The following is a 12,179-nucleotide window of genomic DNA, read 5'->3' on the forward strand; positions in this document are numbered from 1 at the left end:
TTTTATATATTTGAGCCCTTTCTCTTTTTTTCTTGATGAATCTGGATAAAATTTTATCAATTTTGTTTATCTTTTCAAAGAACCACCTCTTAGTTTCATTAATCTTTCATGTTTTTATTTTTTGGTCTTTATTTCATTAATTTCTTCTCTGATCTTTATGATTTCTTTCCTTCTATTAACTTCGGGTTTTGTTCTTCTTTTTCTAGTTCTTTTAGATGTAAGGTTAGATTGTTTGAGATTTTTCTCATGTTCTAGGGAAGGATTGTACCTCTATAAATTTCCCTCTTAGAGCTGCTTTTGCTGTGTCCCATAGGTTTTGGGTCATTGTGTTTTCATTCTCATTTGTCTCTAGGTATTTTTTTGATTTCCTCTTTGATTTCTTCACTGATCCATTAGTTGTTTAGTAGCATATTCTTTAGCCTTCCCATGTTTGTGTTTTTTGCAGTTTTTTCTCATAATGTTGTGATTGGAAAGATGTTTGATATGATTTCAATCTTATTAAATTTATTGACAATTGTTTTGTGGCCTAGCATGTGATCTATCCTGGAGAACGTTCCACATGCACTTGAAAAGAATGTGTATTCAGCTACTTTTGGATGGAATGTTCTCTATGTATCTATTAACTCCATCTGGTTTAATGTGTCATTTAAGGTCAGTGTTTTCATATTGATCTTCTGTCTGGATGATCTATCTTTGATGTAAATGGGGTGTTAAAGTCCCCTACTGTTATTGTGTTACTGTCAATTTCTCCCTTTATGTCTGTTATTATTTGCTTTATATATTTAAGTGTTCCTACAATTGTTTTATCTTCTTTTTGGATGGATCTCTTCATCATTATGCACTGTCCTTCCTTGTCTCTTGTTACAGTCCTTGTTTTAAAGTCTATTTAGTCTAAGTATTGCTACCTGGCTTTCTTTTGATTTCCATTTGAATGGAATACCTTTTCCATCTCCTCACTTTCAGTCTGTATGTGTCCCTAGATCTGAAGTGGGTCTCTTGTAGAGTCTTGTTTTTGTATCCATTCAGCCACCATATATCTTTCAATTGGAGCATTTAGTCTATTTACATTTAAAGTAATTATTAATAAATATGTATTTATTACCATTTGTTCATCGTTTGCTGTTTGCTTTTGTAGTTCTTTTTCGCTCCTTTCTTCTTTTGCTCTCTTCCCTTGTGACTTGATGGCTATCGTTATGTTATTTTGGGTTCCTTTCTCCTTTTTTTGTGTGTGTATATATTATTTTTGGTTTGTGATTACCATGAGTTGTGTATATCTGTGTCCATATATATATATTTTTTTCTCACAGGTGGGCATTTTATTTTCCCACTTTTTACTGCCCAACTTCTGTGCATCTTCCTATGTTTGTGGACTACCCCACCTTTGAGGTGGAAATTTCCTCTCCTATACAGATTTTTTTAAATTGAAGTATAACTGCTTTACAATGTTGTGTTATTTTCTGCTGTACACCGAGGTGAATCAGCTATATGTATAGCCGTCCCTCTTGGACCTCCTTCCCACCCACCCCCCATCCAACCCATCTAGGTCATCACAGAGCACTGAGCTGACCTCCTCATGCTATAACAGGGAAAGATAACAGGTTCCCACTAGCTAGCTATTTTACACATAGTAGTGTATATATGTCAATCCTAATCTCCCAATTCATCCCACCCTCCCCTTCCCCACCATGTCCACCTGCCCATTCTCTAGTCTGCATCTCTATTGCTGCCCTACAAAGAGGTTCATCTGTACCATTTTTTTAGATTCCACATATATGTGTTAATATACAATATTTGCTTTTCTCTTTCTGACTTACTTCACTCTGTATGACAGACTCTAGGCCCATCCACATCTCTATAAATGACCTAATTTCATTCTTTTTATGGCTGAGTAATATTCCATTTACATTTAAAGTAATTATTTTTAAAATTTTTAAAAATTTTATTTTTTGGCTGAGTCAGGTCTTAGTTGCAGCATGTGGGATCTTCGTTGAGGCATGTGGGTTTCTCTCTAGTTGTAGCGTGAGAGTTTTCTCTTTTCTAGCTGTGATGCATGGGCTCCAGAGTGCATGGGCTTTGTAGTTTGTGGCACGCAGGCTCTCTAGTTGAAGTGCATGAGCTCAGTAGTTTTGGCATGCATGCTCAGTTGCCCCATGGCATGTGGGATCTTAGTTCCCTGACCAGGGATCGAACCAGAGTCCCCTGCATTGTAAGGCAGATTGTTTACCACTGGACCACCAGGGAAGTCCCTAAAGTAATTATTGATAAATATCTATTTATTACCATTTGTTCACTGTTTTCTGGTAGTTTTTGAAGTTCTTTTTTTTCCCTTTCTTCTTTTGCCCTCCTCCTTTGTGATTTGATGGCTATCTTTATGTTTTTTTGGCTTTCTTTCTCCTTTTTTGTGTGTGTATGTATTATAGGTTTTTGGTTTGTGATTACCATGAGGTGTGTGTGTCTACATGTATGTTTTTTTAATTTGAAGATCCCTTAAGTTTGAAAGCATTCTAACAAACCTGCATTTGTACTTCTGCTACCATGTTTCATGGTTTTGATATATTTTACATCTTTTTGTTTTTTGAATCCCTTAACTCCTTATTGTGAATTTAGATATTTTACTACTTTTGTCTTATATACATGGTTGATCTACTACCTTTATTGTGCATTTATACATGGTTGATCTACTAGCTTTACTGTGTGTTTGGATTTTTCCTTTCATAATTTTTATATTTTTGGTTGTGGTCTTTTCTTTTCCACTTAGAGAAGTCCCTCTAACATTTCTTGTAAAGTTGGTTTAGTGGTGCTGAGCTCTTTTACCTTTGCTTGTCTGTAACCTCTATACCTACTTCAAATCTGAATGATAGCCTTGCCAGATGGAGTAATTTTGGTTGTAGGTTTTTTTCCATTTATTACTTTGAATATATTCTGCCACACCCTTCTGGCCTGCAAAGTTTCTGCTGAAAAGTCAGCTGATAGTCTTATGGGAGTTCCCTTGCATGTAACTAGTGGGTTTTCCCTTGCTGTTTTTAAGATTCTCTTTTATCCTTAATTTTTTCTATTTTAGTTATAATGTGTCTTGTTGTGGACCTCTTGGGGTTTATCTTGTTTTGGACTCTCTATGCTTCCTGGACCTGGATGACTGTTTCCTCCTCCAGGTTAGGGAAGTTTTCAAATATTACTTCCTTAAATAAATTCTCTGCTGGTTTCTCTCTTTTTTCTCCTTCTGGGACCCCCTATAATGCAAATGTTAGTATGCTTCATGTTGTCCTAGAAGTCTCCTAAGCTATCCTCATTTTTAAAATTCTTTTTTCTTTTCTCTGTTCAGCTTGGGTGATTTCCACTATGCTGTCTTCCTTAAATGTTTGATAGAATTAACCAGTGGACAAATCTGGGTCTGGTGTTTTCTACTTTGAAAGGTGAATTATTCATTAAATTTCTTTAATAGCTATCGATCTATTCATATTGTCTATTTCTCCTTATGTGAGGTTTGGTAGGTTTTATCTTTCAAGGAATCAATCCATTTTATTTAGGTTATTAAATTTGTGAGCATAGCATTATTCATAATATTTGTTCATTATCATTTTAGTGTCCACGGAATCAGTAGTGATGACCCGTCTTTCATTTCTGATATTAGTATTTTGTGTTCTCTGTCTCTCTCATTGCTGCTACCCAGCATCACAGGACAGAGTGAGTATCATACAGTGTATCACTAGCCTGGGGAAAGATCAAAATTCAAAATTAGTAGTATGGTTTCTACTGAATATGTACCACTTTTACACCATCATAAAAATGAAAAATTGTAAGTCAAACCATCATAAGTCAGGGACCGTGTGTTTGTATGTGTGTGTGTGTGTGTGTGTGTGTGTGTGTGTGTGTGTGTGTGTGTGTGTGTATGTGTGTGTGTGTGTGTGTAATTTTTAGCCAGGAGAAAATTATGCAAAACTAATGTTGTCTTTCAGGCTGAACAATTTAGGGTAACATCTGTTTTCTCATCTAACTCAGTATAATCAGGAGACAGGTTGGGGACCAATAATTTTTTCTCTACTTTCCATTTGGTGTGGGGCACTAAAATTTAGAAGACCAATTATATACAATTCTTACAAAATTTAAACATGGATTTTTGATTTAATAAAAGCTAGCTAGGAAAGGTCATCTGTTGTTTAACTCAGATTCACCAGTCACATTTTTTTCTCTGAATTTACCTGGAAGATATTTAATATGAAAATCATATATTTGAGGAATTTTTTAAAAACTTCTGTTTTATGACTAATAAATCACCTGACTTTTACACTTTTACATTACATAGAAAGGAAACATAGTTTGGTATCATTTTCCCAGTTATAATGTAAGCTGTTTTACTTATTGAGTGTCTATAAGAAAATAAATCCTAAGATACTTTCTGATTTAAAATTAACTATTTGAAGTTTATTCACTTCATCTATTTCATAAATAATCAATATTCAACAACTGTTTAACATTATAGAGTGAGAAGTTGTGAACTGATATATACAGAATGTTGAAGACTAATTTTTTTTTATAGGCAGAACTTCTAGATGCTGCTGCTGGCATTAATGTACGATTCAGATTAGGTGGTGTAAGTATGGATAAATTCTTATTTAGTACTTTTAAAGCACATTTACATGAAATTTAAAAGATGTAATTTTAAAAAACATAAACCATTTTTCTAATTAAATTGAAACGGTCCTTTGAACTTTTCCAACTATAGGTTAAATTTCCACCTGAAATATACTATAAAATTTTCACTCACAGACATATTGAAGATCTGTGTGCTAATAGCCCTAGAGATTACACAAAACTTCCAGCAAAACATACATCTCATATTAAAAGTGATAATCTTCAGGAAGAGGATTATAGTGGCTGGTATCGTCGTACAGAGAACAATGGCTGGAGGCCTGTTTCTGATAAAGTAAGAAAAGATAAACATTAATAATTTTGAATATTATGTGCTTACAAACCTATCTGTCTTTCTGAAAATTAATTTTTAGATTATTTTTAAAAATAATGAATCCTACTAATTTAACTGATAAAATTTACTTAACTATTCTGTGGTTACTAATATACTTCAAGATACAGCAATATATCTTTTTTTTTTTAACATTTACTTCTACTTTTAATAGTCATCTTTGAATCTAGGCTATCTTTAGATACTCTGTGGCATTCAGCTATTACCCATCTTTATAGCAAAGCAAATCTGAAGATGTTGTTGATTCTATATTAATCCTTGAACAAGTGGTGAGGGTTCTTGAGAATAATATGCCATTTTCTCTATAGAACTTGTAACAGCCGACACTAGTGGGAGATCATTTGGGTTTTCATGATGTTGGAAAATTTAACATGTGCTCATATGAACAGAATGATTTTAAATATATATAGTTCCTAATGCATATATGTGATTCTAGGACTTTTCTATAGACACCCATGTTTAATCTTTTTGTGGAAATAATTTCTATCTAAGGATATTTGTAAGCTTATATTTTTAAAGTTAACATTATCTGGTTCTATAGCTCTGGATATTTGTTTATATAGCTGCAAGTATCTTCATTCAAATCCTCAGTCTCTGGTATACAGATTGTAGAATGTAGTATACTGAATATACTAAGTATGAAAAGTGAAAATGATCAAAGTGTGAATTCATTCATTCATTCAACAAACTTTATTGCATACCAACCAGATGTCAGGCATTGTACTAGATGCTTGGGAAGCAATAGTACATAAGAATAGTCCTTCCTCTCAAGTAGTTTGCTTTTAATTAAGGAGAAAGTCAAGTAAACAGGATATTTCAGTACAGTGCAGTGAATATGTGATTTAATAGAGGCAAGTTCAGAGTGCTGTGGGGGGTAACAAACTTTCCTCTTTGTTATTTAATGTGTATGTGGTGAGGGAGGAAGAATGAATTGGAAATAGGAAAACAGGCAATCAGTATAAAGTGTCAAACAGGAGAAACCACAAAGTCTTGGGACACAATGGTGAGATTTCTGTATTCTTTGAGTGTGCCCATATTCCTTGAGGATTAGAGTCTTCAAAAGTCAATAGCACCTACTGGTCAGATCTGTTCTTATGAGAAACTAAAACACTCTTAGAATATGTCTATTCATTTATTCATTCAACAAATACTTATTAAATAGTACCTCAGTACACTAATTTTCCTATGGCATATGCCTCTTAAGGTTCAATGTGCCATTCACTTAATTAGAAATATCTTAAAAGGGTCTATCCTCTCCTCTATTTCTATCTTGGCATATTCCTACTGAACACATAGAAGTTCTTTTCTATAGTCAGATAACTTCATAATCAGTAATCCAATATTTTGTGTATTCATTTTTCATTTCTCAATAGTTTTGGAAGTCTACTGAAAATGTAATGGTGGGAGACAAAAAGGAAAGTGAATTCCATTTCTCTAAATTAAAGAGAAGGCAAGATATAGAAAAGAAAAGAAAAATTAGAAAAATAGAATGGATGCAGCAAATGTAAGTTGATGAAATACTTAGACTTACTAAAGAAGTATACAGTCATTTTTTAGACTGCTATCACTACTAAAGTAACTACATGTTACTTTAAAAATAAGATGAAATATTACAGTATATTTTTTAAAATACATAGAAAGCAAATACATAATAAATGCCTGCTAGACACTGTTAATTTCTGGGATATAAACGGGAAAAGACAGGTTCTCTTTGACCACAAGGAAATCATAATCTTTTGGAACATGAGATATGAAAATCAGCATTTACTCTTATATATGAGATAAATTTAATATGACCCACTAGACCCACTCTATACCATTCTCAACCTTTCTTTCTCCCCTAAAGAAACTGACTTGTACAGATTACACTAAAAGTCATTCTGGACCCATCTAACAAATCTTAGAAGCAAGTCTCAAAAGAATCAAATTGTTTCCAAGTTTACTTGACAATGTATAAGAACAAAGCCCCCAAATATTTAAAGGAACACAATATACTCAAGTGGTCAAAATCTATAAAATTTACAATGTCTACCATATAGTAATCGATTACCAGGCACTCAAAGAAGCAGGAAAATATATCCCTGAGAAGAAAAAATAATATCAGCTAACTCACCAAAAATATCTTTTAAAAATAAAAATGGAGAGACACGAGAGGGAAGACTGAGGAAGAGTAAAATGCAGAGATCACCTTCCTCCCCAAAGATACATCAGAAATACATCTACACGTGGAACAACTCCTACAGAACACCCACTGAACGCTGGCAGAAGACCTCAGACCTCCCAAAAGGCAAGAAACTCCCCACGTACCTGGGTAGGGCAAATGAAAAAAGAATAAACAGAGACAAAAGTATAGGGACTGGACCCGCACCAGCGGGAGGGAGCTGTGAAGGAGGAAAGGTTTCCACACACTAGGAAGCCCCTTCACAGGCGGAGACTGCGGGTGGTGGAGGGGGGAAGCTTCAAAGCCTCGGAGGAGAGCGCAGCAACAGGGTGCGGAGGGCAAAGCAGAGATTCCTGTACAGAGGATCGCTGCCGACCGGCACTCACCAGCCCGAGAGGCTTGTATGCTCAACCGCCGGGATGGCTGGGGGCTGGGAGCTGAGGCTCGGGCTTTGGTCGGAGTGCAGGGAGAGGACTGGCTGCGTGAACACAGCCTGAAGGGGTTAGTGCACCACGGCTAGCCGGGACGGAGTCTGGGGGAAAGTCTGGACCTGCCGAAGAGGCAAGAGACTTTTTCTTCCCTCTTTGTTTCCTGGTGCGTGGGGAGAGGGGATTAAGAGCGCTGCTTAAAGGAGTTCCAGAGGTGGATGCGAGCTGCGGCTAACAGTGCAGACCCCAGAGACGGGCATGAGACGCTAAGGCTGCTGCTGCCACCACCAAGAAGCCTCTGTACGAGCACAAGTCACTATCCACACCCCCCTTCTGGGAAGCCTGTGCAGCCTGCCACTGCCAGTGTCCGGGGATCCAGGCACAAGTTCCCCTGGAGAACACACGGTGTGCCTCAGGCTGGTGCAATGTCCTGCTGGCCTCTGCCGCCGCAAGCTCGCCGCGCACTCCATGGGCCTTCCTCCCCGTGGCCTGAGTGAGCCACAGCCCCCGAATCAGTGGCTCCTTTAACCCCATTCTTTCTGAGCGAAGAACAGACGCCCTCTGGTGACCTACACGCAGAGGCAGGGCCAAATCCAGAGCTGAGGCCCGGATGCTATGTGAAGAATAGAAGGGAAATTTTTCCAAGCAGCCTCAGGAGCAGTGGATTAAAGCTCCACAATCAACTTGATGTACCCTGGATAGGTGGAATACCTGAATAGACAGCGAATCATCCCAAATTGAGGAGGTGGACTTTGAGAGCAAGATATATTGTTTTTTCCCCTTTTCCTCTTTTTCTGACTGTGTATGTGTATGCTTCTGTGTGAGATTTTGTCTGTATAGCTTTGCTTTCACCATTTGTCCTAGGGTTCTGTCCATCCATTTTGTTTTGTTTTGTTTTTACTTTTTTAAAAAAATTTTTCTTAATAATTATTTCTTACTTTTTATTTTAATAACTATTTTATTTTCTCTTACTTTATTTTATCCTCCTTCTTTCTTTCTTTCTGCTTTTTCTCCCTTTTATTCTGAGCCATGTGGATGAAAGGCTCTTGGTGCTGAAGCCAGGAGTCAGTGCTGTGCCTCTGAGGTGGGAGAGCCAACTTCAGGACACTGGTCCACAAGAGACCTCCCAGCTCCACATAATATCAAATGGCAAAAATCTCCCAGAGATCTCCATCTCAACACCAACATCCAGCTTCAGTCAACGACCAACAAGCTACAGTGCTTGGACACGCTATGCCAAACAACTAGCAAGACAGGAACACAACCCCACCCATTAGCAGAGAGGCTGCCTAAAATCATAATAAGGCCACAGACACCCCAAAACACACCATCAGACATGGACCTGCCCACCAGAAAGACAAGATCAAGCATCATCCACCAGAACACAGGCACTAGTCTCCTCCACCAGGAAGCCTACACAACTCACTGAACCAACTTTAGCCACTGGAAACAGACACCAAAAACAACAGGAACTACGAACCTGCAGCCTGCAAAAAGGAGACCCCAAACACAGTAAGATAAGCAAAATGACAAGACAGAAAAACACACAGCAGGTGAAGTAGCAAGATAAAACCCACCAGACCTAACAAATGAAGAGGAAATAGGCAGTCTACCTGAAAAAGAATTCAGAAAAATGATAGTAAAGGTGATCCAAAATCTTGGAAACAGAATAGAGAAAATGCAAGAAACATTTAACAAGGACCTAGAAGAACTAAAGAGGAAACAAGCAACGATGAACAACACAATAAGTGAAATTAAAAATACTCTAGAAGAGATCAATAGCAGAATAACTGAGGCAGAAGAACGGATAAGTGACCTGGAAGATAAAATAGTGGAAATAACTACTGCAGAGCAGAATAAAGAAAAAAGAATGAAAAGAACTGAAGACAGTCTCAGAGACCTCTGGGAAAACATTAAACGAATGAACATTCGAATTATAGGGGTCCCAGAAGAAGAAGAGAAAAAGAAAGGGACTGAGAAAATATTTGAAGAGATTATAGTTGAAAACTTCCCTAATATGGGAAAGGAAATAGTTAATCAAGTCCAGGAAGCACAGAAAGTCACATACAGGATAAATCCAAGGAGAAACACACCAAGACACATATTAATCAAACTGTCAAAAATTAAATACAAAGAAAACATATTAAAAGCAGCAAGAGAAAAACAACATATAACACACAAGGGAATCCCCATAAGGTTAACAGCTGATCTTTCAGCAGAAACTCTGCAAGCCAGAAGGGACTGGCAGGACATACTTAACGTGATGAAGGAAAAAAACCTACAACCAAGATTAGTCTACCCAGCAAGGATCTCATTCAGATTTGATGGAGAAATTAAAACCTTTACAGACAAGCAAAAGGTGAGAGAGTTCAGCACCACCAAACCAGCTTTACAACAAAAGCTAAAGGAACATCTCTAGGCAAGAAACACAAGAGAAGGAAAAGACCTACAATAACAAACCCAAAACAATTAAGAAAATGGGAATAGGAACATACATATTGATAATTACCTTAAATGTAAATGGATTAAATGCTCCCACCAAAAGATACAGACTGGCTGAATGGATAAAAAAACAAGACCCATATATATGCTGCCTACAAGAGACCCACTTTAGACCTAGAGACACATACAGACTGAAAGTGAGGGGATGGAAAAAGATATTCCATGCAAGTGGAAACCAAAAGAAAGCTGGCATAGCAATTCTCATATCAGACAAAATAGACTTTAAAATAAAGACTATTAGAAGAGACAAAGAAGGACACTACAAATTGATCAAGGGATCGATCCATGAAGAAGATATAACAATTGTAAATATTTATGCACCCAACATAGGAGCACCTCAATACATAAGGCAAATACTAACAGCCATAAAAGGGAAATCGACAGTTACACATTCATAGTAGGGGACTTTAACACCCCACTTTCACCAATAGACAGATCATCCAAAATGAAAATAAATAAGGAAACACAAGCTTTAAATGATACATTAAACAAGATGGACTTGTTTGATATTTGATATTTATAGGACATACCATCCCAAAACAACAGAATACACATTTTTCTCAAGTGCTCATGGAACATTCTCCAGGATAGATCATATCTTGGGTCAAAAATCAAGCCTTGGTAAATTTAAGAAAACTGAAATTGTATCAAGTATCTTTTCCAACTGCAACACTATGAGAATAGATATCAATTACAGGAAAAGATTTGTAACAAAATACAAACACATGGAGGCTAAACAATGCACTATTTAATAAGGAAGAGATCACTGCAGAAATCAAAGGGGAAATCAAAAAATACCTAGAAACAAATGACAATGGAGACACGATGACCCAATACCTATGGGATGCAGCAAAAGCAGTTCTAAGAGGGACGTTTATAGCAATACAATCCTCCCTTAAGAAACAGGAAATATCTCGAATAAACAACCTAACCTTGCACCTAAAGCAATTAGATAAAGAAGAACAAAAACACCCCAAAGTTAGCAGTAGGAAAGAAATCATAAAGATCAGATCAGAAATAATTGAAAAAGAAATGAAGGAAACGATAGCAAAGATCAATAAAACTAAACCCTGGTTCTTTGAGAAGATAAACAAAATTGAAAAACCATTAGCCAGACTCATCAAGAAAAAAAGGGAGAAGACTCAAATCAACAGAATTAGAAATGAAAAAGGAGAACTAACAACTGACACTGCAGAAATATAAAGGATCATGAGAGATTACTACAAGCTACTCTATGCCAATAAAATGGACAAACTGGAAGAAATGGACAAATTCTTAGAAATGCACAACTGCCGAGACTGAATCAGGAAGAAATAGAAAATATGAACAGACCAATCACAAGCACTGAAATTGAAACTGTGATTAAAAATCTTCCAACACACAAAAGCCCAGGACCAGATGGCTTCACAGGCGAATTCTATCAAGCATTTAGAGAAGACCTAACACCTATCTTTCTCAAACTCTTCCAAAATATAGCAGAGGGAGGAACACTCCCAAACTCATTCTATGAGGCCACCATCACCTTGATACCAAAACCAGACAAGGATGTCACAAAGAAAGAAAACTACAGGCCAATATCACTGATGAACATAGTTGCAAAAATCCTCAACAAAATATTAGCAAACAGAATCCAACAGCACATTAAAAGGATCATACACCATGATCAAGTGGGGTTTATTCCAGGAATGCAAGGATTCTTCAATATATGCAAATCAATCAATGTGATAAACAATATTAACAAATTGAAGGAAAAAACCATATGATTGTCTCAATAGATGCAGAGCGAGCTTTCAACAAAATTCAACACCCATTTATGATAAAAATCCTGCAGAAAGCAGGCAGAGGGAACTTTCTTCAACATAATAAAGGCCATATATGACAAACCCACAGCCAACATTGTCCTCAACGGTGAAAAACTGAAAGCATTTCCACTAAGATCAGGAACAAGAGAAGGTTGCCCACTCTCACCACTCTCTCTATATATATATATATTTTTTTTGCGATACGTGGGCCTCTCACTGTCGTGGCCTCTCCCGCTGCGGAGCACAGGCTCTGGACGCTCAGGCTCAGTGGCCATGGCGCACGGGCTCAGCCGCTCCGCGGCATG

At 37.0% G+C, this 12,179-nt stretch overlaps 1 protein-coding gene across 1 annotated transcript in view; it reads left to right on the forward strand.

The window, feature by feature from the left end:
- LOC309826602 (protein MFI) overlaps window positions 1-12,179 on the forward strand; it is a gene marked incomplete at both ends in the record, with an annotated part of 89,876 nt that overhangs the window by 53,765 nt on the left and 23,932 nt on the right. The window contains 2 exon segments of the mRNA XM_082660859.1: window positions 4,724-4,924; window positions 6,355-6,485. Coding sequence (XP_082516985.1) covers window positions 4,724-4,924; window positions 6,355-6,485 — 332 coding nt within the window.

Source organism: Grampus griseus, assembly GCF_964374135.1.
Source record: "Grampus griseus genome assembly, chromosome: 8".
NCBI classification, from domain to species: domain Eukaryota; kingdom Metazoa; phylum Chordata; class Mammalia; order Artiodactyla; family Delphinidae; genus Grampus; species Grampus griseus.